The 25,127-nt window shown below is 46.3% G+C and overlaps 1 protein-coding gene across 1 annotated transcript in view; it reads left to right on the top strand.

Moving 5' to 3' along the window:
* Positions 1-3,306: 3,306 nt before the first annotated feature.
* LOC147672105 (schlafen family member 11-like) overlaps positions 3,307-25,127 on the top strand; it is a 118,512-nt gene continuing 96,691 nt past the window's right edge. The window contains exons 1-2 of the mRNA XM_086948031.1: positions 3,307-3,385; positions 8,021-8,149. Of these exons, the coding sequence (XP_086804157.1) occupies positions 3,307-3,385; positions 8,021-8,149 (208 nt within the window). The remainder of the gene's footprint in view (positions 3,386-8,020; positions 8,150-25,127) is intronic.

Below are 25,127 nucleotides of genomic sequence, written 5' to 3'. Positions count from 1 at the left end.
CAGAAATAACGTCCAATCGTGTTATTACCTATAAATAGTTTCTTGTATTGTATTTTAAAACTGGCGTTCTCCTCCTCCCTTTATTGCTACATAAATGATCCATCTAGTATTGCTTGTTGCCAAAAGTTAGGCAAATACAGTACCATTTAAAAACAAACGTTCTCTTCACCAGGATTTGAATTTATCATACCCACATATTAGGGCTATGATAAAGATTTGTGCAATAACTCCTATTCTGGCGCATACCAAAATTCCAAGTTTCATAGTCATTACCACACCCTATGCAATTTTATGGGGGTAATATGTTTGATAAACTTCAGTAAGCATTGAGTTCCTCAAGTTATTCCTTGGACATATGTAGAACCAGGTTTCCTTTCTGCAACTGATTTGTGGTCGCAGGCATCTTACTCAGGTTGGCACCTAGGGATTCCTTGGCCCGGTTGCATGACTCTCCACACATGTGCTGGTTTAGGTGGCTTAGTGGCACATCCCAGTTACTCTCGGACCAACATCTCCCTCCTGTCTGCTTCACAAGGCAGAAGGAAAGTGAATTATTCAGGTAAGGGTTTAAAAACTATTAACCCTATATATATATGAGTATTCTGGCCTTCACATTTGGGAACCTTAAGTTCCATTTCAAGATGGTTGTTATATTGCATTACGTACTCTGTTTACCATTCAATCATAGCAGCACTTCCTGTTTTCTGCTTCCTCTTCTGACAGCTATTCAAGGTACCTAAGAATTACAGATCCTTATGTTGCATAACAGTCCGTTTCTCAACCGGTCTTGCACTCTTTTTCGGTTCTTTCATGAGTTGAGTTATAGTTCTCCAGTGGTGTCTTCTCTCCAGTTCCTTTCTTGACCCTTTCCATTTAAGTTAGATCACTCCAGAGTCCTCCATTCATCCTCGTCTTTTGGCTTCAGTCCAAATTACAGACTTGTTTATTTTTTTTTTTTGTATTCCTGGCAGATTTTTCATCCTTATTGTAGACTGAGTTCTTATTAAGGGCCTAGAGGCAAGGTTTATGCTTTTACATTTATTTGCTGGTAATATAGATGTGTATTTAGAACATTAGAACGTCAACATCCATGATACTATGCGAGGAAAATAACTACAAGCCACATGTCCGGTTTATCAGAGAACCCCACTGTAAAATCCTCTTTCTTCTCAGATCTACCCTCTATCTTTGCAGCGAAAAGCGAAAGCTCTGTTGGTAAAATTCTGGACTCACTCCTTTGTCTAGTCACTTCCAAAAAAGTACATAAGGTCTATTAGAAGAATCTTTCTTCACCACAATCGTATCACAGTGAAAATGTATCACAATGCATTTACAGCTTCACAACTAGAACATCACATTTTATTTAATGGGTACATTGGCGAACGCATGTTGTTTTTGTTTGCATGCTCCTAGCTGTTAAGCAGATTATAATATTTCTGGAAAAGGAGGGTAGTGAGGTGCAGGCAAATGTCACTCTCTTTTGTTTTTATCGAAAATGCTTTTCACAAAGAGATCATTGTGTGGGGGATGGTGGGCTCGATTGAAATGCTCATGTCAGATATTCTGAGGTTGAGCTTCCCAATAAAACCCAAAGCTCTGTTCAAATGTCTCCACATCTAAACATTGATTTGGTCTTGCTACTGAGAGAGCCACCACCCGAGGGAGGACACAATACGGTTACAAACTAAATTATTCACATGTGAATTTCACTGATTGTACCAACCAAAAACATGAATTTTCTTCTTTTGAGCACCAGAATATCCTTCAAGTTTAATGATTTCAAATGGGATTATGGCCCTCATTTGGTGTTTGGTAAAACAGGAGTAGGAGCATCAATTCAAATTGGCGGTGCACCTGCCCTGTTGAACACATGATTCTCCCTCTCTATGTAGAGTCGGTGGAAGCACCACATTTACACTTGCAGAGCCAACATTCGCTCCCCTGATGGTAACCTAAGATCTGGTGCCCTGTCTACCAAGTGGCTGCCAAGACACAGTAACAGATATCCCCCGCTCTTGAAGACGTGACTTCCATCACTTGATTCACGCCATGCCTGGAGAGGGAAAATGTTAAATGTCTTCAACAGGGAAGGAGAAAATTCCCTGCATTTATCTTCTGTTCAGAGAAATCAAACTCCTGAAGTATCTAGAGTCGAAAAGTAGTCGAAAATACATTGGAATGGAATGTGGCCTGACCGATCGCCAATTGCTGAGATATCAAGCATTCCTTCCATCACCTTTTTAGGTCTCCTGGCGTTGAACCGCGCGAGACCTATTGTGAGCGACTCTGCTTCCCAGGAGAGGGGACAGGAGCTGGCCGCGCGCTCGAAATTGAGCGGGCCACGCGCACGCGAACGCGCTCGCTGCGCCCAGCTCCTGTCTCCTCTCCTGGAAAGCTGTACCACACAGCCACACCTCCCCCTTACGCATGCGCACACACACGAGCACACCTACACACACGCACGCACACACACATACAGAGATCCCCGCCCCCCTCCCTTCCTGCCGCCGCCGCTCCACACGCTCGTTCTTATAGAGCAAACTCGACCCAGGGTATCGGAGCACTTTAACATTAGCAGCAATCAATTGCATTACAGACGGACAGGGACATGTTTCATTTTAGGCGTGGAGAGATTTAAGTGATTTGCCCAGAATCATAGGTAGCCTGAGCCTCCCGCCAAGACTAAACCCCCAGCTTCTAAGTCTGCCGCTGTAGCCATTACATATTTAACATCCATTACAACACATCTTCTATCTGCTCTTCGTTTAATTACGGTTGCACAAGAAGCCTTTGAAATGGAGGGGGTTCTCTAATGGGCGACAGGAAGCCGCCTTCGTGCTGACCAGGAGGAAGCACTCGGTCGGTCTCGTGACTGCTGTAACAGCGGCATCCCTCTGGCGACGAAGACCGGCCGCTGTGTGGCTGACTGGCCTCTGTCTCGCGCCTGTCAGTAGGGTGGCTTCTCACATTTGCAGGTGTGGCTTGGTTCCCTGAGCGCTGCCCCTCGGAGCCTGCTGGGAGTGATGTGTACGTGGTTGACTTTGGCTCAGACGGCCGCTTCGGCTCACGAGTTTCCCAGTCAGTCAGCCGTTGTAACGCAAGGCCTGCGCTGCTGCTCTTGAGTGCCCTGTATTCCGTCGTATCGCGGCTCCTCCTCTCAGGGGCGGAGGCCGAGCAGCGCTGACTGCCTCCAGGTGCTGGGCGGCCCCGGCTAAGCCTTCCCCCGCAGCCGGATACAGGTTCAGGCCGGAGGGGAGATAGCCGTTATCAGCTCCGGCGCCGAGCCCGGGCCCCGTGATTTGAAACATGGGGACGCTGAAGAGGCTGCGGCAGCTCTGCGAGGACTTGCAGCACCCGGACAAGGTGGCGCGCTTCCAGCGGCTGTGTAGGGTAGGAGAAGCTCCTCCTCGCTCCGCCCCCCCACTACGCCATTTATGGCGGAGTCCACGCGCACGTGCAGCGTCCGCGCGCAGTGGGCGCGCCAAACGTAAGCCCGTCTGCGCCTGTCCGCGCCTGGACCGCGCCCAGCGCCAGACCCCCTGGCCCCGAAGATGCCAGCCCACCCGCCGGACTTACGACCACACCATCTCCAACGCTCTCAACACCGGCCAGACCCCCGGCTGCCACCGAGCCACCCCAGGACGCACCCACGGACCCTTCACCTGCCAATCCTGCAAGTTCTCCTGCATCCGGACCTGCACCGCACCCGCCAAGACGAGCACCAGCAGCAAACACCTGAAATGCATCCTGCTGAACACCCACTCCGTCCACAGACACGCCGTAGAACTCTGGAACCTCCTCAACACCACAGCTCCAGACGTCGCCTTCCTCACGGAAACCTGTATGAACGCCTCCTCAGCACCAGACATCGCCATCGCCATCCCAGGCGGATACAAGATCACCCGGAGGGACCGCGCCAACCAGACGGGAGGATGCATCGCCATCATCCACAAGAACACCATCCGCATCACAACCAACTCCGACGACACCCTCACAGCCGCCGAACACCTGCACTTCCAGATCCACACCGACCCCAAGACAACCCTCAGAGGCACCCTCATCTACAGACCCCCGGGACCACGCACACAATTCAGCGAAGACATCGCCGACTTCATCAGCCCACACGCCCTCCCCTCCACTGACTACATCCTCCTCGGGGACCTCAACTTCCACCTGGAGAACAACAACGACCGCAACACTACCACCCTGCTGGACAACCTCGCCAACCTCGGACTCAAGCAACTGGTGACCACCCCCACCCACTACGCCGGCCACACGCTAGACCCCGTCTTCTCCTCCAGCAAGGACATCTCCTTCAGCCACGCCACCGGACTCCACTGGACGGACCACAACTGCGTCCACTTCAGCTTCAGAAGGACCACGCTCCACCACCACCAGCAACAGGTTCCATGCAGAAGCTGGAACAAGATCACAGTCGACCAGCTCGCCGCATCCCTGAGCCAGAACCCTCCCGCCAAGCTGCCAACAACCTCACGAGGTGGATCAGCAACTGCGCAGACGACCTCGCTCCACTGAAGACCCCTCCCAGCAGACCCGGCAGCAAGAAAGCATCCTGGTTCACCGACGAACTCAAGAGCTCCAAGAAGAACTGCCGAGCCCTCGAGAAAGCCTGGCACAGAGACCCAACACCCGACAACATGACCTCCCTCAAGCTCGCCACTCGAGAACACCACCAACTGATCCACGCTACCAAGAAAACCGCATTCAAGAAACGACTGAACAACAACGCCCACAACAGCAAGGAACTCTTCAACATCGTCAAAGAGCTCTCCAACCCCAGCGCCAGAAACAACGACATCACCCCATCGCAAGACCTCTGCAACTCGCTCGCCTCGTTCGTCCACAGCAAGATCGCAGACATACACAACAGCTTCAGCACACAGCCGACGCACCCTACGACCGCACCAACGCCCACCACCCTCCGCGCCTGGACCCCGATCAACACCGAAAACACCATCCGCACGATGAACTCCATCCACTCCGGATCACCAACCGACCCCTGCCCTCACCACGTCTTCAACAAGGCTGACTCCGTCATCGCACCCCATCTACGGGACATCATCAACGCCTCCTTCGACACCGCAACCTTCCCAGAGAGCTGGAAGCACGCCAAACTCAGCGCCCTACCAAAGAAACCATCAGCCACCGCACCCTAGTACAGCGCCTCAGCAACATCGGAATCCAGGAGAAGGCACTGGAATGGATCATCTCCTTCCTCGCCGGAAGGACACAGAGAGTCCGCCTCCCCCCGTTCAGATCAGAAGCCACCGAAGTTATCTGCGGCGTACCACAAGGATCATCACTCAGCCCCACGCTGTTCAACATCTACATGAGCCCCCTCGCGGCCATCGCACGCCAACACAACCTCAACATCATCTCCTACGCCGACGACACCCAGCTGATCCTCTCCCTCACCAACGACCCCCCTACCGCCAGAACCAACCTACACGAAGGGATGAAAGACGTAGTCGAGTGGATGATGAACAGCCGCCTGAAACTGAACTCAGATAAGACGGAAGTCCTCATCCTGGGATCGTCGCCCTCCGCCTGGGACGACTCCTGGTGGCCCCCTGCCCTGGGCAGTGCACCCAAACCAACAGACCACGCACGCAACCTGGGCTTCATCCTGGACTCCTCCCTCTCCATGACCAGACAAGTCAACTCCGTCTCCTCGTCATGCTTCAACATCCTACGCATGCTACGTAAGATCTTCCGGTGGATCCCCACCGAAACCAGGAAGACGGTCACCCAGGCCCTCGTCACCAGCCGACTGGACTACGGCAACTCCCTCTACACCGAAACCACTGCAAAACTCCAGAAAAGACTCCAGCGCATTCAGAACGCCTCAGCACGACTCATCCTGGACATCCCCCGACACAGCCACATCTCTGCACACCTGAGAAACCTGCACTGGCTCCCCGTCAGCAAGAGAATCACGTTCCGACTCCTCACCCACGCACACAAAGCTCTCCGCAACCAAGGCCCAAGATACCTCAACGACCGCCTGAACTTCTACACTCCCACCCGCCAGCTTCGATCGACCAGCCACGCCCTCGCCGCCGTCCCCCGCATCCGAAGAGCCACAACGGGAGGAAGATCCTTCTCCTATCTGGCCGCCAAGACGTGGAACTCCCTCCCCACCCACCTCCGCCTGACCCAAGACCACCTCCCCTTCAGGAAGCAACTCAAGACCTGGCTGTTCAAGCGCCTTGAGACCCTCCGGGTGAGTAGCGCGCTATACAAATGCTTTGAATGATTGATTGATTGATTGATTGAAGCACTCCGGGGCAGAAGAAATCGTAGCAAATGGACGGGAGCACCAGGAGCTGCGGCACAGGCCACCCAAGGACCGGGTTTGGGGTAAAGGGCAGCGCAGGAACTCTCTAACCGGGGAGTGAAGGCCAGCCTTTCGAGATCAGTAACCGGGCGCTGTACTACTTGTTCACTCTGGGCACAGAGCTGGGCAACGAGCTCTTCTGTATCTCATTTTTCCCCTTCTGGATCTGGAACGTGGACCCCTGCGTGGGCCGACGGCTGATCATCGTCTGGGTGTGGGTGATGTACCTGGGCCAGTGCACCAAAGACTTAGTGCGGCGCCCCCGACCCTCCTCGCCGCCCGTGTTGAAGCTTGAGGTTTTTTACAACTCCGAGTACAGCATGCCCTCCACGCACGCCATGTCCGGCACCGCTATCCCACTCTCTGTGCTGCTGCTATCCTACGGCGTTGGCAGGTGAGTGCCCATGGGTGTTGTGTCCGTTTCACCTTTGGGGTGGCAGTTTTGCACCTTAGTTTGTGGGCGAGATTCACTGGTGCACATAAAGAGGGTTGCTGTCAAAGGTGTCACTTGTTAAAGGATGTGGGGGGTTATTCTATTGGGGCAGGGGTGGGGTGCTATCTTCCATCTATCCAATTTTCCCGCCGGTTGTAGTGGTGCATGGGATGGGTGTCCTCAGATTGCTGCTTGTTCTGCTGGTATTAATTATTTTAAAAAAATTAAAAGCCATTTTTATTTGTAATATCAATACATCTAACTCACCTAAATACAGCACAAATTGCAATAGAAATGCTATAGGTGTCACATTTGCGAAAGTTAAAACTATTGGCATTGTCATACACAATACCAATAATTCAAACTTTAATGCTGCGAGACCTATTGCATTGTAAATGCTTGTTCTTTGTCTGATGGTTATTGTGCAGCTCCCACTTCCCCCACATTCAAGACAATGATACGGTGAAAGGGTCTGCAGAAACGAATAGATAGATTGAAGTTGAGTTATAGGCCACAATTTGGTTCACAACAACAAATTCATCAGTCTGCACCCAAAAGAAGGGAATTGCCTTTAAACTATATATTCAATCAAAAGGACTTGACCCATGTGAGACTGGGCCCCATCTATGGTAGTCTGGCATGTTGGAGGGACTGTCAGAAGTCAGGCACAGTGTTGCATGTAGGGTGGTTATTATAAGACTACGTTTTTTAGAAATACATCTTCAACCATGAAATGACCCAGCAGTCTGGAAATCCATTAAGAAACTTGTTGTCTGATATTGAAGAAAATAAACCATGTTCACTAGGATCCATGGCAAGTAAAAAGATCTCATGTTCTGGTTGTCCGCCTGATTCCTATGCAAACCGGGGTGGATCTTTTAGGAGGTAATTACATTGTGGTGGTCTAAACAGTTTGTGTGTAATAAAAGATGCATTGACAAAATGTGGCACATTGTGGGTCCATTTCTAAACATCCAATAAGAGGACTGACTACTTTTATCACTTGTCTATTTTGTTCTGACAAATCAAAACTTAAATGACAGCAGGTTCCTACCAGTGTTTTGTTGTGTGGCCCAGGACCATTATAATAACTTTTCTTGCTTGTAGTCTCTCTACCTTCTCAAGTAATAAGCAGATAAGTTAATATGTTTTCCAAGTGGTATTTTAGAGTACCTGTAGCATAAAGTTTGATAAATGATGTGGAAATAATTCCTTTTTTTATCCACCAGGTAGTCCAAGTTTGATTGATCATTTCAACACTGCACTAAGTATTTCTGGTTCACCTCCAATGGCTCGACCAGTGTATACAAAAAAAGGTTTAGAGGACTTGGCGGAAATTCAAGAATATATGTTTAGAGGTAGGTCATGCTTTAGCAAAATAAGATTATATAGGGAAGTGTATGAAAATCTATTCTTTTTTATGATTCCCGTGAGTATTAAACTAGGGTTTTCGAAGTATGTGCTACAAAAGCATAATTTTGGTAAGTTCATGATTGACGTTCACATAGTTTGCAGGAGTTTCCCACTTTGCCTCCTCTGCTGTGTACAGGGGGTTCATCAAGAAGAAGTGTAGTGTAGTTCCTATATTCCCCATAGGCTCTGCGCATTGGAATAACATATACTATAGATTAGACGTAGGACTGAGGTCGACTAGGTCTCTATCGTATATATTAAACTTAATTGTAGGTGCCAGCTAGCTCAAAGGTCACTAGAAACTTTCTCGAATAAACAAGAAGGGATTCGTTTCTGACAACCGCATAAACATGACAACTATAAACATGACAACTTTGTTTCCCAAGAATAAGAAATCAATCTCTAGAGTCGTGGAAACAATAGATAACTATTTTACTCAGTCAATCGTGCATGCTTCGTTTCACCAGAGGTGCTGAGAAAATAGAGAGACAGTCTTCTTTCTCAAGCATAAGAAATGTACTGCTACAATCGTAATACTGGTTATAAAGTACAGGGCATATAATACGAAAAGTATTATAAAGTAGTACTGTAAAAGCATGATATCGTTTCTAAGCCATAAGTTGTCTTAAAACATTTAAAATACATACAGTAATAAAACAATGACTAAAAGTATGCAACTGGTGCTTCTAAAATACGCCTACCACTGTGTACCTAACCTAAGTCTAGTACAAGGGAAGAAGTAAGTGAGGAGTAGCTAAAGTTTAGTATTTCTCTGCCAAGGATCTATCCAGGAATTCTCTAAGGGTCTTAACAGCTCCGTACCTTGGTTTTAGAATGAAGGAGGTCTTGTATCTCTCTCTCAGGACTCGATTTCCCAGCAACCGCAAGGGTAGCCTGGAAACACTGGAGCTGGATTTCTCGGCAAGAGAAAAGACAGCGTCTCTCAGTGCGTCAGCTGGAGGGTTGGCTTCCTTCGCCACTTGCTGCTGCAGGGCATCGGGCAAGTAGTTAGTCAATGTGCTCCAAACCACCATGTGTTTGTCTGGGGAAATCTAGGCATATTTATACTTTGAAGGTGCCGAGTTTGACGTATGATTTGACTTAATAACGTCACTCAAAGACTAAGTTCTTTGAAAACTCCACGATTTACTAGATAAATTAGTATTCAGGCGAGGGGAAGTCCCTAGCTGCTGAAGGCGGGTATTTTTAAGAAATCGTGGTTGATTCTTGGAACTTAGTGGAAGTAGCCATGCTGTATTTGGGCTGCATAGGCTCAGTCCAAGTATGGTAATGATTTCTATGCCTATATAAGGATTGGGTAATTTATACCTATATAAGGGCATGAATCGGGAAAATTACACTAGTATCCTAGATTCATTTACAACAGAAGGACATAGAGAACAAAACACAGGATGCAAAGGAAAAGAGAAGACACCCAGATGAAATGGCAAGAGAAGAAAAGGTAGGGAATAGATTAGGGAAGTCATGATGTGGATGCAAGAGCGAAAGGGAGGAAGAGGACTGGCAGTGTGAGACTGGTGGGATGGCGACTGGTAAGATGATTAGTTAGAAGTGAGGGACAGCAAAGAGGGAGGTAACGGAGAACAAGGACTAGAGACGAAGAAGTAAAAAAAGGAGGAAGGGAATAAAGAAGAGTGAGGAAAGGGAAAGAGTGCACAAGTATAGGAGGAGAGAAGGTGAAAGCGCAGAAGTAGATGAGAGAAAAGATGGCTGGAGAAGGAGAAGACGGATGAAAAGACGCACCCTGAAGACCATTAAGCAGAGACATACCAATTATTAGTGAAGCAGCTGCTGTGGCACTGGGGCTCAGGGTTGTGACTGGCTCACTGCATCCGCATCACATCTTTGTAATGGGGGTGCCCAGAGACCAAAATTATTTGCTTGCATTGGAACATATGTCACTCTAGTCATAATAATTAGGTGGGAAGATTTTTATACACATAGCTTTTCTTTGTGAGCAGCTTGACCCTTGCGAAGTTATAGTGTTCAATTTTGCATCTTAAGCATACTTTTAATAGTTTCTGTGAGAAATATGCCTGAGCTGTACGACAAAACTACATTAAAGACATGAAAATGATAGCTTCTGCATTTCAACCGTATGCAGTTAACTTTTGATGTTCATTTTCAAATGTCCACTGTAAATTCTTCAGTGCTCTCTTTTGGTCTTTCAGTGTTACTTTTTTTCTACCTGCTAGCCTTCCCTTGCCCGGGATTAAATGAAACCCCTATGTGGAGAACTGAGTCTTGTTATTGTTTTGTTTCTGTTGGGACCACTACCTGATCAGAGGACACCGATGCACAGGTGGACCTTCGGCTCCCATCACTCTTCCATGCTTGTATTCCTCTGGTAGAAGGCGTGGAAACATCCGATCAACAGCAACTACCCAGGTAATAGCTGCACTGAAGGAGACACTGCAACTCCCAGCTGCCGGAACCACTGTGCAGATGGCAGATGTTCAGAGTAGCCACACAGACAGCCCAGACCACTGCACACTTATTTTTCTCCCGGGAACCATCTGTGGCCAGGCTCGTATCTTAGTCATTGAGATTGGGTGGTGTAGGGTGCGAATAGCACATCTTCCAAATAACAAAGTGGTGGGTATCCTCCGCATCCTTTGCAAGACCTTCAAGTGGATCCCCCTCCAGAATCCAGAAAGACTGTCACCCACAAACTCATAACAAGCAGACTGGAATACGGAAATGCCCTCTACGCCTGGAATCAACAAATCCCTGCTCCGGAAACTCCAGACCATCCAGAACACCGCTGCCAGACTCATCCTCGGAATGAACTCATCACCCAGCACCTATGAGACCTCCAGTGGCTCCCTGTCGATAGGAGAGTAATCTTCAAGCTACTCACTCACTCCTACAAATCCCTCCACAACATCGGACCCCAATACCTCAACGAAAGAGTCTCCTTCCACGTACCCAAGAGAGACCATTGCTCCGCCGGCCACGCCAAAACCCTGCGCATCTGCAGAGCGGGCGGAAGAGCCTTCTCCTACATCGCGGCAAAACTCTAGAATGAGCTCCCGCTCAACATAAGACGTTCCACCACTCTGCACACCTTCAGGAAGAGCCTCAAGTAAGAGGCTCAGCCATGATTTGCTTTGGGAGTTTGTGAGTGCCCACCACCTTATGAGTTTTGAGGCATTCACAAACTCCTTTCTAACCCTTTTCTTCCTTGAAAGTCATCAGATATAAGGTGAAAGGGAAGTGAAATGACCCACAAAATGTTTTCCGGGAAAGGACGCCCCTATCTATAACTACCTAACAGACTAGTCAATCCCTCAAGTGTGGGGTGGAACCGCATTCATCATAGTCTCAAATCTTGGCAGCTTGGCTCCTGAATTTCCGAAGAAGGGTTAGTTCGACATTCCAGAGGAATATATGGACTTATTAAAGGATTTCAAAATATCTTGGTAGAACAATATTTTATATTCAAGCTTTTCCAAATATTTCTCATCCAATTCAGGAATAAACAGTTCTTAGCTGTTTGATTGGGGGGATATGGCTTAAAGCTAGTTTATTTGTTGTTTCACAACCTTGCAACTAGTGTGGGTAGAAAATCCAATATCGCACGCCCGTGGTTTACAGTTAGAAATGTAACATTTCATAGATAGTTTAAGAAAAAGTATTTTGGTTATAAAATCAAAAAACTTCCCATCCCATCGAAATTAATGATAAATGTGGTCTAAAACAATGCCTTTCTTGTAATGGTATCTTCTGCACATGTGGTTGAAGATTTATAGGCTAGTGGATTGCACTGTTTTCCAACAAAGTTTAACTGCACACTTGCAAAAGGTAATTTAATTTTATGTATTGATCGATGTTCCCTCTATTTTTTTAATTGATTATTATTTTGTCAGGTAATCAAGCAAACAAAATAGCAAGTTTAACTGCAGCATTACTGTTAGACATATTTGAGCTCACTCAAATTCTATAATCCTGCTCTCTGTTTTCTTAACAGCTTTTTCAAACTCCTTTTTCACATGTGTATGAAAACAATAACCATAAGTTATAAACCGCAATCTCAATAACACTGGATTCCCAGTTCAGCTATGTATGTACAAAAGGATTCGCTTATTTGCTGTTCTCGAATCATTTTTATCCTCTTGTTTCATCAAGGGGCTCCTCTCCGGTTACCTCAGTGGCTGCGTCAGTTTCAGCGCTTTCCACCATGCATGGAGTCCCTTTTCATAGGACACCCCTATATGGAAACTAAATCACTTGGTTCTTCAAGCATGTTCATATTTCCTTCTAAAGATTTGCTATAGGGGCCTGCATATGTCTCATCTTTCTTCTCCCTGCATCCCCATGGTCTCAGCTTTCCCCTACTTTACGACCTACCTCGGCCTTTAGCTGAGTGCCAATGCCAGTGAATCACAATGGCAGTCTTAACCAATAACAGTGAAAGGTCTAAAAGTGTATTGTTAAATTTTTTGGCTTTTACAGGGGTAGAGACACAGTAAGCATACCTCTAGGCTGATGAGGTTGGTTTTAATTTTCTTTCCATATAGGCTGAGACCCTGATCAACAAACTATAGTGAGAGAATTTCAGACCATATGAATGAAGTCTGCATCTACTAGTCCCATCTAGGACATCTTTTATGTTCGATTCCCTCAGTGCTGTTCAGTTTGTGGGACGTTAGGTTGTGTGCAAAACACTGAATTGCAAGAATTTGAATCTAATGTTCCTGGATCCCTTATGGGGGTATTCCAATATGATTTCCAATTCTTTGTTCCCAAATCACTGCCTATTTTCACTTCTAACGCTGTTTAGGTCTCGCGCTCCTCGCTCTACAAGGGCTTTTTGTAATCAATACGATTTCCGAAGGGGACTTGAAGCCCCTTCTTTCCATTGGCTTGCGTCATCGTTTATGCTAAACGCTGCCTTCCTATTGTGAAGGAGGCTTTTTAATCCCTCCTTGTTACAGCTCTGTTTGCTTTTAGCCCCGCCCACCCGGATTGGATCTTTTACTGCCGGCGTTAGACGTCGTTTAACTACTCTGTGCGCACTTTTTTTTACTTCATTCGGGCAATGGCGACCGCTTGTTACTAACTCTGCGCACACTTTATCGTACACTAGCGTGTGCACACACGATGGTCAGCTCGCGCGCTATGGGAGTTACCTTTTTTCCACCAGGCCAGAGATTCGCTATTAATCTCTTACTTTTTTTGTTGTTTTTTGTTTACAATCCCAGTAGTTTGTTCTGGCCTATTTTGACTGTATCCCCTCTGACTTTAACCTTAAATCCCCTCTGCAGCTTATCCTTCCTGGTCCACCACTGACCACACTCCTGCCAGGTTAGCCTCGCCCTTTTCGTCCGATATCCTGCTGTCCATACTAGGCGTCTTCATAGCAACATGGTTTTAGCTTGAAGTCGAGCACTCCCATAGGCGGGAGTGCTTGAAGCTCACTGCAATGCAGGGCAGCTACCATGTGCGGGGGCGCCCCCGAGACCACAGACGCTGCTCTCGCCTCCAGGTTGTGCCGAGACAGCACACATCGCTCTTGAGTTTAAGAAAGCACCAGCGCCATTAGGAGACCCGCAAATACACTCCACAAGCCTCTGGTTGTTCGGAGGGTTTGTGAAGGCGTTGCGTTTACTCACAAGGTAATTACTTTCACTCGCACCACAACTGCACATTGCACATTTTTATAGTTTCTGTATTTTTGTAGTACCAGAGTTACCTTAACTGGAGTTTATTTCAGCCACAGCTTCTGCCTCCTTGGGGCATGGCTATTTAATTCATTCAGGTACCGCCGTCAGCGGCAAGTTGTGTAATGTTGCAATCTTCGCGTTGTGGAATAATAATTTTCTAGCAGTTTAGCTCGCCATCTTTGTTTATGCCACAGCTTCATCCTTTATTAGACACAGCTGTTTTTACCATTATGGTGCCATGACTTATTTTAAGAAATATTTGGGATAATCCTCCACCTATTAACAACAACATGAATAAACATCAGAGAGAGGCAATCTTGTCCTTAAAAAATTATCTGCAAATTACGATCAAACCCGTAGATAAAGGGGGAGGCGTTGTCATTTTTGACACGCCAGATTATGAGAGAAGAGTTATTAATTTGCTCCAATTTCCTGGTCAGTACATGAAGGTCCCAATGAGAAATTGGATAACCCTCAAGGATAAAATACTAAAACTTATTACAACAGCGAAAGAAAATGATATAATAGCAGATAGTGAGTATGGAAGTCTAAAATTCCAGCTATATATGGACTCCCCAAAATCCACAAAAGCGAAATGGACCCTCCATTACGTCCTATTGTTAGCTTTATTGGGTCACCCTTGGAACCTTTAAGTAAATATATAGATAGCTTTCTCCGACCGGTTATACAGGCACAACAGTCCTATCTAAGGGACTCCTCCCATATGATCAATATAGTGGAAGGATTGGATTTTGATCCCAATTCCCAGATCATGGTCACCTTGGATATTGAGGCTCTTTACACCAGCATCCCCCAAGATGACACCATCGCTGTGATTAAGCGGATCCTGGAGGATGTTGGTGTAACCAGGGGTGCTAGCGCTGAGTTTATTATTGAGTGCACATCCCTGGTTTTTACTTTATACCTACAATGCATGTGCTTATGTTGGTTTCTTTGAATTGGGACATATATTTAATGAGGTTGCACCATTTTATGAAAATGTGTCACATTGGCACAGGTTCATTGACGATATTTGGTTTATTTGGTCAGGATCAGATGAGGAATTACAAGAATTCTTATCCTGGTTAAATCTGGGAGATATTAATTTAAAATGTACTGAATATCATAGTAACAATTAGGTGAGCTTTCTAGATTAAAATATTAAGCGTGAAGGGGGTAAGTTGTTTGTGGAACTTTAATCCAAACCAACTGATAAAAACACTCTCCTTCACTATTCCAGCCACCACCGGAGATCACAAAAGGACAACATTCCCTTTGGGCAGTTTCTTCGGCTCCGAAGAAACTGCTCCACGTTAGATGACTTTTATAAACATTCCGAGGTGCTGAAACTCAAACTCAAGGAAAGAGGGTATCCCAAAAAGTTGATTAATCACTCATTTAAGAGAGCAGATTTTACAACAGGGAAAGCATGCTGGAAAATACCAACTCCAATCGCAGTAAGAACACGAAAGATAAAGTTGTCTTCGTGAGTCAATTTTCCAGCATCAGCAACAAAATTAAGAATATCATTAACTCCAACTGGTCTCTTTTAAATAATAATGAACACACCAAATTAGAACGCCCCATTTTCGTATTTAAACGTAATGAAAATCTGCAGAACAATTTAGTTCATACATATCGAGAACCAGGAAATAGCAGACAACTTAACTTAATGGGTGAGCAAGCTACAGGCGACTATAGATGCGGGTCCTGTAGTTGTTGTGTGTCAGGCTTCCACGGTCTGTCTCCTCGGGGCTATGCTGAAGGTCCTATAACTTCCCTGATAGAATCCTCCTCACGTCTGAGATACCAATACAGACTATGAGAAACGATTCGACTCAGGAAGAAAAGGAAGGAAAGGATAGGGACGGCGGGGAGGGAGAGCTGCAATGACAAAACACAATACAAATTATCACACTCGGTTCCCTATAGACTCAGACGTTATCTATACATCTAGCATCTAACCCCCCACCTTTTTACCTGTGAAGAAAGTAATGTAGTTTTGTAAATAGAAGATAGACCTTAATGAGGTACCTGGGATATTTCTATAACTGCAAGAAAAAGAACAAGAAGCAGTTGAAATAATCACATGACCACATTATACCATAAGCAAGATCATACCAGTTCTTCAACATACCATTTCACGTTCTAGCATGTACTTGTAATGATATCCCCAATAGATATGGTACCCCTCTGTCTTATCTCCTATGTAAGGAAAAGAAGAAACAACTTGTGTTCAAATCATATCCAAAAACGATACAAATAATGTTAATGAGTGCTTAACTCGAGTCTGATAGAGAGTAATGTTCTCTCCCTGACGTCTATAACACTTAGACCTTCCTTGCGAGTGTCTATTAATACATAGATCCACCTCCGGGCACAGTACATGGAAACAGAACTCCAATCCCAGAGCTCCGTTACTCACAATACCCCAGGATTCACTTCACCAGAATCTCTCTTACGAACTTGGAATCCCGCGGGGACAAATGCTTTCTCAGCCGAGAAAGCTTCGATCCGGTTTCCAGAAAGCTCTCGCCAAAAGTGTAAGAAACGGACCGTTATTACCGTGTTGGCGTGTTCTTTGCTGTTTCCCAAAGGCAATCCTCACTCTCCAGCATAACCTTAGCACGAGCACGGCTTCACAGCACCCAGCTCATAAATCCAAGAAGTTGGTCCATAATAATCGGCTTCGCCGATAATTCCCGCAATGCATTTATGTCCGCATCGCGTTTCCTACGTTGGAAACGGAACGCGCCTCAAGGCATGCCGGGATTTGTAGTTCTTTGGCTGTTCGCTCCGTACTATGGACCCGCACAGCTCATCCATTGCCGGATCCTGACAGTACACCCCCCCTCACAAGGTGCTTCGGCCACCAGCAGGACTGGACGGATTTAAACGATGGAACCGCGCCACCAAACGGGGAGCATGCACAGCCCCAGCAGGTTCCCAAGAGTTTTCCTCCGGCCCAAATCCCTTCCATGAGATCAGGTAATGCACCTCCCCCTCACAAACTTCGAGTCCAGAACTGCCCTAACCTACTCACAATCCCCCTGAACCCAAAGGGGCTGTGGCAACCTGCGCACAGGGCAATGAGAGGGCTTCAACAAGGAAACATGAAATACAGGGTGTATTCTGAAATGAGCAGGTAAATGCAAACGCACAGCAACAGGATTGACTTGTTTCACAACTTTATACGGTCCTATAAACCTGGGATGGAACACACTGTACCTTTTAAATTTGATATGTTTTGTGGACAACCATACCAAATCACCCTTCTTATACACAGGATTCTGTCTTCGATGTTTGTCAGCTTGTATCTTGTACCTGTGCTTAGCTTGTATGAGATGTTTACGCGCATCAGTGAGGACCCTACGAACCCGCAACAATCTCTCCCTAACCTCTGGTATTTTAACCCTAGCGCTAGGAAGTAACATAGGGGTAAACCTGGGATGATGACCATATGTGCAGAAAAAGGAAGAATGCATAGTGGATGAATGTTGTGAATTATTGTATGCTATCTCTGCCACCCACAACCAATCTACCCAAGCATCGGTGTTATCCTGCACATAATAGCGTAGATACTGTTTCAAGGACTGATTCAGTCTTTCTGTCTGACCATCAGACTGAGGATGGAAGCTGGTAGACAAAGAAGAGGATATATGCAGTTCCGAGCACCAGGTCTTCCACAAACGCGCATTAAACTGCGCCCCACGATCAGACACTATAACTCTGGGAAGTCCATGTAGTCTAACAATGTTCACCAATAGGAGATGCGCCAACTGACCTGCCGTAGGGACCTGTTTACATGCTAGGAAGTGCCCCATCTTTGTCAGATAGTCCACCACATCCCATTCAAGCAGTTGAAATAATCACATGACCACATTATACCATAAGCAAGATCATACCAGTTCTTCAACATACCATTTCACGTTCTAGCATGTACTTGTAATGATATCCCCAATAGATATGGTACCCCTCTGTCTTATCTCCTATGTAAGGAAAAGAAGAAACAACTTGTGTTCAAATCATATCCAAAAACGATACAAATAATGTTAATGAGTGCTTAACTCGAGTCTGATAGAGAGTAATGTTCTCTCCCTGACGTCTATAACACTTAGACCTTCCTTGCGAGTGTCTATTAATACATAGATCCACCTCCGGGCCCAGTACATGGAAACAGAACTCCAATCCCAGAGCTCCGTTACTCACAATACCCCAGGATTCACTTCACCAGAATCTCTCTTACGAACTTGGAATCCCGCGGGGACAAATGCTTTCTCAGCCGAGAAAGCTTCGATCCGGTTTCCAGAAAGCTCTCGCCAAAAGTGTAAGAAACGGACCGTTATTACCGTGTTGGCGTGTTCTTTGCTGTTTCCCAAAGGCAATCCTCACTCTCCAGCATAACCTTAGCACGAGCACGGCTTCACAGCACCCAGCTCATAAATCCAAGAAGTTGGTCCATAATAATCGGCTTCGCCGATAATTCCCGCAATGCATTTATGTCCGCATCGCGTTTCCTACGTTGGAAACGGAACGCGCCTCAAGGCATGCCGGGATTTGTAGTTCTTTGGCTGTTCGCTCCGTACTATGGACCCGCACAGCTCATCCATTGCCGGATCCTGACAGTACACCCCCCCTCACAAGGTGCTTCGGCCACCAGCAGGACTGGACGGATTTAAACGATGGAACCGCGGCACCAAACGGGGAGCATGCACAGCCCCAGCAGGTTCCCAAGAGTTTTCCTCCGGCCCAAATCCCTTCCATGAGATCAGGTAATGCACCCGCCCCCTCACAAACTTCGAGTCCAGAACTGCCCTAACCTACTCACAATCCCCCTGAACCCAAAGGGGCTGTGGCAACCTGCGCACAGGGCAATGAGAGGGCTTCAACAAGGAAACATGAAATACAGGGTGTATTCTGAAATGAGCAGGTAAATGCAAACGCACAGCAACAGGATTGACTTGTTTCACAACTTTATACGGTCCTATAAACCTGGGATGGAACACACTGTACCTTTTAAATTTGATATGTTTTGTGGACAACCATACCAAATCACCCTTCTTATACACAGGATTCTGTCTTCGATGTTTGTCAGCTTGTATCTTGTACCTGTGCTTAGCTTGTATGAGATGTTTACGCGCATCAGTGAGGACCCTACGAACCCGCAACAATCTCTCCCTAACCTCTGGTATTTTAACCCTAGCGCTAGGAAGTAACATAGGGGTAAACCTGGGATGATGACCATATGTGCAGAAAAAGGGAGAATGCATAGTGGATGAATGTTGTGAATTATTGTATGCTATCTCTGCCACCCACAACCAATCTACCCAAGCATCGGTGTTATCCTGCACATAATAGCGTAGATACTGTTTCAAGGACTGATTCAGTCTTTCTGTCTGACCATCAGACTGAGGATGGAAGCTGGTAGACAAAGAAGAGGATATATGCAGTTCCGAGCACCAGGTCTTCCACAAACGCGCATTAAACTGCGCCCCACGATCAGACACTATAACTCTGGGAAGTCCATGTAGTCTAACAATGTTCACCAATAGGAGATGCGCCAACTGACCTGCCGTAGGGACCTGTTTACATGCTAGGAAGTGCCCCATCTTTGTCAGATAGTCCACCACATCCCTTGATCTTTAGGGAGTCCCACAATAAAGTCCACTGAGAACCTTTCCCACTGATTTTCCGGTGGGCAGTGGTTGAAGAAGCCCTTGAGGTTTTTGTCGGTCAGACTTAGTTAGTGCACACCGTACACAAGCCATCACCCATCGTTGGACGTCGGGTCTTATGGACGGCCTCCAAAATTGCCTTAGCATCTTCTCAAGCGTCTTGACATATCCCATATGCCCCGCACTAGGGGCCTCATGACACTAGGAAAACGCCATCTTTCGCAAGGAAACGGTAGGGAGAAGGACCTGAGTTCCTTTCATCGGAATTCCTTGTTTCAAGCGCCATTCCGGATGATGACGGAGCCAGGTACGCCACACACAAGTTAGCACACCCCTCCTCACACCCATCAGGAGGTCATCAGATCTCGTAACCCGACCACTTGAGAGGGCGAAATGATGGCCCTGACAGGCTCCTCAGCATGCAACGAAGGATGGGATTGCCTGGTTAAGGCATCCGCCTTCTTATTATCCGCACAGGGACGAAAGGTAACCAGAAAATGATATTCTTCGAAGAACAACATCCAACGCAGTTGGCGGGGCGTAAGATGTTTAGTCGCCCGCATGAATTGGAGGTTCCGGTGGTCGGTATAAACCGTAACCAGATGTTCTGCTCCCAGCAGCCAATGACGCCACTCCAGGAATGCATCACGTATCGCCAACAGTTCTTTCTCCGCAATTGTATAGTTGGTTTCTGCCGGGCTTAATTTGCATGACATGAAAGCGATGGGATGCAATACTCCAGTTTCTGTATTCCTCTGGGATAACACCTCCCCCAAAGCGACCTCCGATGCGTCAGCCTCTACTATAAAAGGCTCACTCGGGTTGGCATGTACCAGCACCGGAGCCGTGGCAAAAGAAGTCTTCAATCGATCGAACGCCTCCTATTCCAAAACACCCCACAAAAAAGGGACACTCTTCCTAGTAAGTCTTGTCAGTGGAGCCACCAGCTCCGAAAACCCACAAATGAAACGTCTATAGAATTTGGAAAATCCCATTAGGCACTGAATATCTTTGACATTGCATGGGCGGGGCCACTCCATCACTGCTTTGACTTTTCTCTCCGCCATCACTTGCCCAGATGGTGTCAGCATCACACCCAGAAATTCCAGTTTCCACGTGAAATTCACACTTCGCGATTTTACAATCCAAGTGGTGATGTAACAAAACTTGCAACACCTGTTTCACGTGTTCCACATGTTCTTCATCTGTGTCCGAATAGATCAATATATCGTCTATGTATACGACAACTTGATGGTCAAGAAGGTCTCTGAGAATTTCATTAAGAAAAAACTGAAATGCTGCGGGGGCATTACATAAGCCGAAGGGCATCACTAGGTACTCATAGAGCCCATACCGCGTCTTGAAAGCTGTTTTCCACTCGCCACCTCGACGAATGCGTACAAGGTGATAAGCCCCCCTCAGGTCCAATTTGGTATATATTCGAGCCGATCGTACTTGCTCCAGCAATACCGGAATAAGGGGCAGTGGATACTGGTTCTTAATTGTAATAGCATTAAGGGCACGGTAGTCTATACAACACCTCTTCTCACCATTGGCCTTCGGAATGAAGAATAATGGGGACGCAGCCGGTGATCTAGAGGGCCTTATGTATCCAAGGGCAAGATATTTGTCCAAATAAGCCCACAAGGTTTCATTCTCTGGTAGTGTGAGAGCGTATATTCTGCTGTTAGGTATCACCGCTCCAGGAAGAAGATCAATACGACAATCAAATGCCCTGTGTGGCGGAAGCGTTTCCGCCTCCAAATCGCTGAACACCTTTTCAAACGCTGCTTAACACAAGGGTAGGGACATCTCTTTCTCTGCTGCCGTAGCGATATGCATCACAAAGGCTGGCGACTTGGCCGGACTGGACACTCAGTGCCACAATGTTCGGTACAATAAACTGAATCGAACAACACCTTCCCTGAAGTCCAATGTAGATTGAGTTCGTGCAGTTGCAACCAGGGAAGCCCCAGTATGATCCCATACTGAGGAGCTTCAATGATATTGAAAGATAATGTCTCCCGATGTAATCCCTCATAGGAGAGGACATATTCCTGGGTTTGATATCGAATAGGCCCCGCTTGAAGCTCCTTCCCATCCACCGCATAAACCGTTTCCGGGTGCGATATCCTAACCAGGTTCACTCCCAGTCTTCTGGCTTCTTTGGCATCCATAAAGCAACCAGTGGCACCAGAGTCCACCATTGCACGAACCTCCTTCACGTCCGTCGCCACCTCCAAACACATTTCCAGGAACACATGGCACATATCTATGCTCTGGTCAGGAGTAATAGAAGGGATAATAACTTTGCTTGATGGCAATATCCATCGGTTTAGGCCCTGCCGATGACTTATCTCCTTGCCCAGTATTATCATATGGTAGAACGGCACGGCCTTTCATTCGGTGTTCTCCCTTCCTTTCCCTTATTCGATGATCCAATCGCAAGGTAAGATCTAAGAGGGCGGAACAAGTACGGGGCTGTGGATCGATATGGGACAAAACATCTTTGAGTTCTTCGCTCAGTCCCTGGTAAAAGAGAGCTGTTTGTTTAGCCTCCGGCCAATCTGTTTCAGCCACCAGACGGCGAAAGTTGTTCAAATAAGAAACTAAATCAGCGTTGCCTTGTTTCAATTTCAGAAGTTCTCTGTCCGCTGTGAATGTTTCAGCCCTTCTGTCAAATGTTTTTCGAATTCAAGGCGAAAGTCATCCCATGCATAGAGTAACGGGTCATCCCTCCGAACCACAGGGACTGCCCATTGAGCAACTTCGCCCCCCAAGTATGAAATCAAAAAGGCCACCCTGGCTTGATTGGTGGCAAACATTTTCGGCTTGCACATAAAGTGCAGCAAGATTTGGGTCATGAATACCTGTACCTTCCTATTGTCCCCATAGAATCTTTCAGGTGGAGCTAAAGGTATTTGTGCGGGCATTTCAACAGTAACAGAGGTAGTGGGAACCTGACTACCCCCCCCCCTGACGTGGTTGAAGGAATGGTGACCCTATCCATCCTAGCCTTCAACTGCGCATTTTCTGCCCTAGAGGCCGCTACCTCCCTGTTGGAAGCGGCTAGCTCAGTTTGGACTAAAGCCAATGCCGCCAGCACATCATCGAGTGTAGCCATAGTACCCACAGCACAGCCAAGACGAGAGTACAATTCACGGGCCGATTATTCTGTCAGGCTTCCACGGTCTGTCTCCTCGGGGCTATGCTGAAGGTCCTATAACCTCCCTGATAGAATCCTACCCACGTCTGAGATACCAATACAGACTATGAGAAACGATTCGACTCGGGAAGAAAAGGAAGGAAAGGATAGGGACGGCGAGGAGGGAGAGCTGCAATGACAAAACACAATACAAATTATCACACTCTGTTCCCTATAGACTCAGACGTTAGCTATACATCCAACATCTAACCCCCCACCTTTTTACCTGTGAAGAAAGTAATGTAGTTTTGTAAATCGAAGATAGACCTTAATGAGGTACCTGGGATATTTCTATAACTGCAAGGAAAAGAACAAGAAGCAGTTGGAATAATCACATGACCACATTATACCATAAGCAAGATCATACCAGTTCTTCAGCATACCATTTCACGTTCTAGCATGTACTTGTAATGATATCCCCAATAGATATGGTACCCTTCTGTCTTATCTCCTATGTAAGGAAAAGAAGAAACAACTTGTGTTCAAATCATATCCAAAAACGATACAAATAATGTTAATGAGTGCTTAACTCGAGTCTGATAGAGAGTAATGTTCTCTCCCTGACGTCTATAACACTTTGACCTTCTTTGCGAGTGTCTATTAATACATAGATCCACCTCTGGGCCCAGTACATGGAAACAGAACTCCAATCCCAGAGCTCCGTTACTCACAATACCCCAGGATTCACTTCACCAGAATCTCTCTTACGAACTTGGAATCCCGCGGGGACAAATGCTTTCTCAGCCGAGAAAGCTTCGATCCGGTTTCCAGAAATCTCACGCCAAAAGCGTAAGAAACGGACCGTTATTACCGTGTTGGCGTGTTCTTTGCTGTTTCCCAAAGGCAATCCTCACTCTCCAGCATAACCTTAGCACGAGCACGGCTTCACAGCACCCAGCTCGTAAATCCAAGAAGTTGGTCCATAATAATCGGCTTCGCCGATAATTCCCGCAATGCATTTATGTCCGCGTCGCGTTTCCTACGTCGGAAACGGAACGCGCCTCAAGGCATGCCGGGATTTGTAGTTCTTTGGCTGCTCGCTCCGTACTACGGACCCGCACAGCTTATCCATTGCCGGATCCTGACATTATGACCAATGTGCTGTAGGAAAAAGCTTCACATTTAATAAGCAAACCTTTACACCTAGAGACCTTAACAACTGCAGGAGCAAAAATGTAATTTATTTATTGATATGCCCATGTGGACTGGGTTATACCGGTGAAACGGGTCGCAAATTCAGGACCTGTTCGACTGAGCATAAATCTGCAATTAAAAACAAAAAGCTCAATGCCCCCCGAGTAGAGCATTTCATTTCATTAAACCATACCGATGATGCAATGAAATGGTTTATTTTAGAAAGAATTACAGGCAGCAAACGAGGTGGGGATATGGCCACCAAAAGTAAATTTAGAGAACAATGGTTCATATCTGTCCTTAATACCGCTAGAACAGGCCTGAATACCAAAGAGGAGTGGACACGTTTGATTAATTAATGCTATTGAGACCTCACCCAAATTGGCCTGTATGGTATAGATTTTTATAATACTGTGAGCAATATTGTATAGCACCAGAGGGTTATTTCATTAAGATTTTATTAAGATTTCTTTCAGGTGTTATAATATAGGGCCTGCAGGGAACACAACCTGTAACATTTCAGTCGTGTTTCCAATTCATACATTATTTTGGCAGCAGTGGGGTGCCATAATAGGCTTTAGGTAGGTTCATCTTACATATGCATTCACATCGCCACACTGTCCGGCTAGTTCATCTATTTAGCTTTATGTACAACATGGGTCTGTAGATATAGGTGTTTGCCGTTGACCATAGAGAAACGAGTATCCTCTTCTCTCTATATATACACAATGTTTCCTACCATTCTAACACCATGGAGAACTAAACAAGAAAAAGATTTGCAACATACGGTTCCTAATGATTTATATTTAAATAATACAATAAAATAAAACAAGATAATGAATTATGACATTTGGTACTCTATGACTTTAAATGTTCAATTATAGAACAATACACAGATTTGCAGCATTTGATTTACACCAATGCTGGTGTGCAAATTTATATTTCCTGCAAATAGAGAGTTTATGGTAGCCGCATAAATTAGCAGGATTGCGGTAATTCTAATGCGGGGAAAAATGTAAGGTCACACAGTGCGTTGTCAATCATGACGCGCTGTACGCGACAGTTTGAACCCAGGTGTGTCCTATTATCCATTATCCACTCACCCTGGGTACATAAAGGGCTTTTTGTAGCCAGGAGTCCTTTTACTTTGCCGGAATTCTTACCCACCGCTGTACCCCACGTTGGACAGTTATCATGTATGCGATACTATTAGCTTGCGTAA

This window comes from Lissotriton vulgaris, unplaced genomic scaffold, assembly GCF_964263255.1.
Source record: "Lissotriton vulgaris unplaced genomic scaffold, aLisVul1.2 SCAFFOLD_3884, whole genome shotgun sequence".
NCBI lineage: Eukaryota > Metazoa > Chordata > Amphibia > Caudata > Salamandridae > Lissotriton > Lissotriton vulgaris.
Note: the sequence above shows the minus strand (reverse complement) of the source record. Positions and strands in the feature narration are given on the sequence as shown.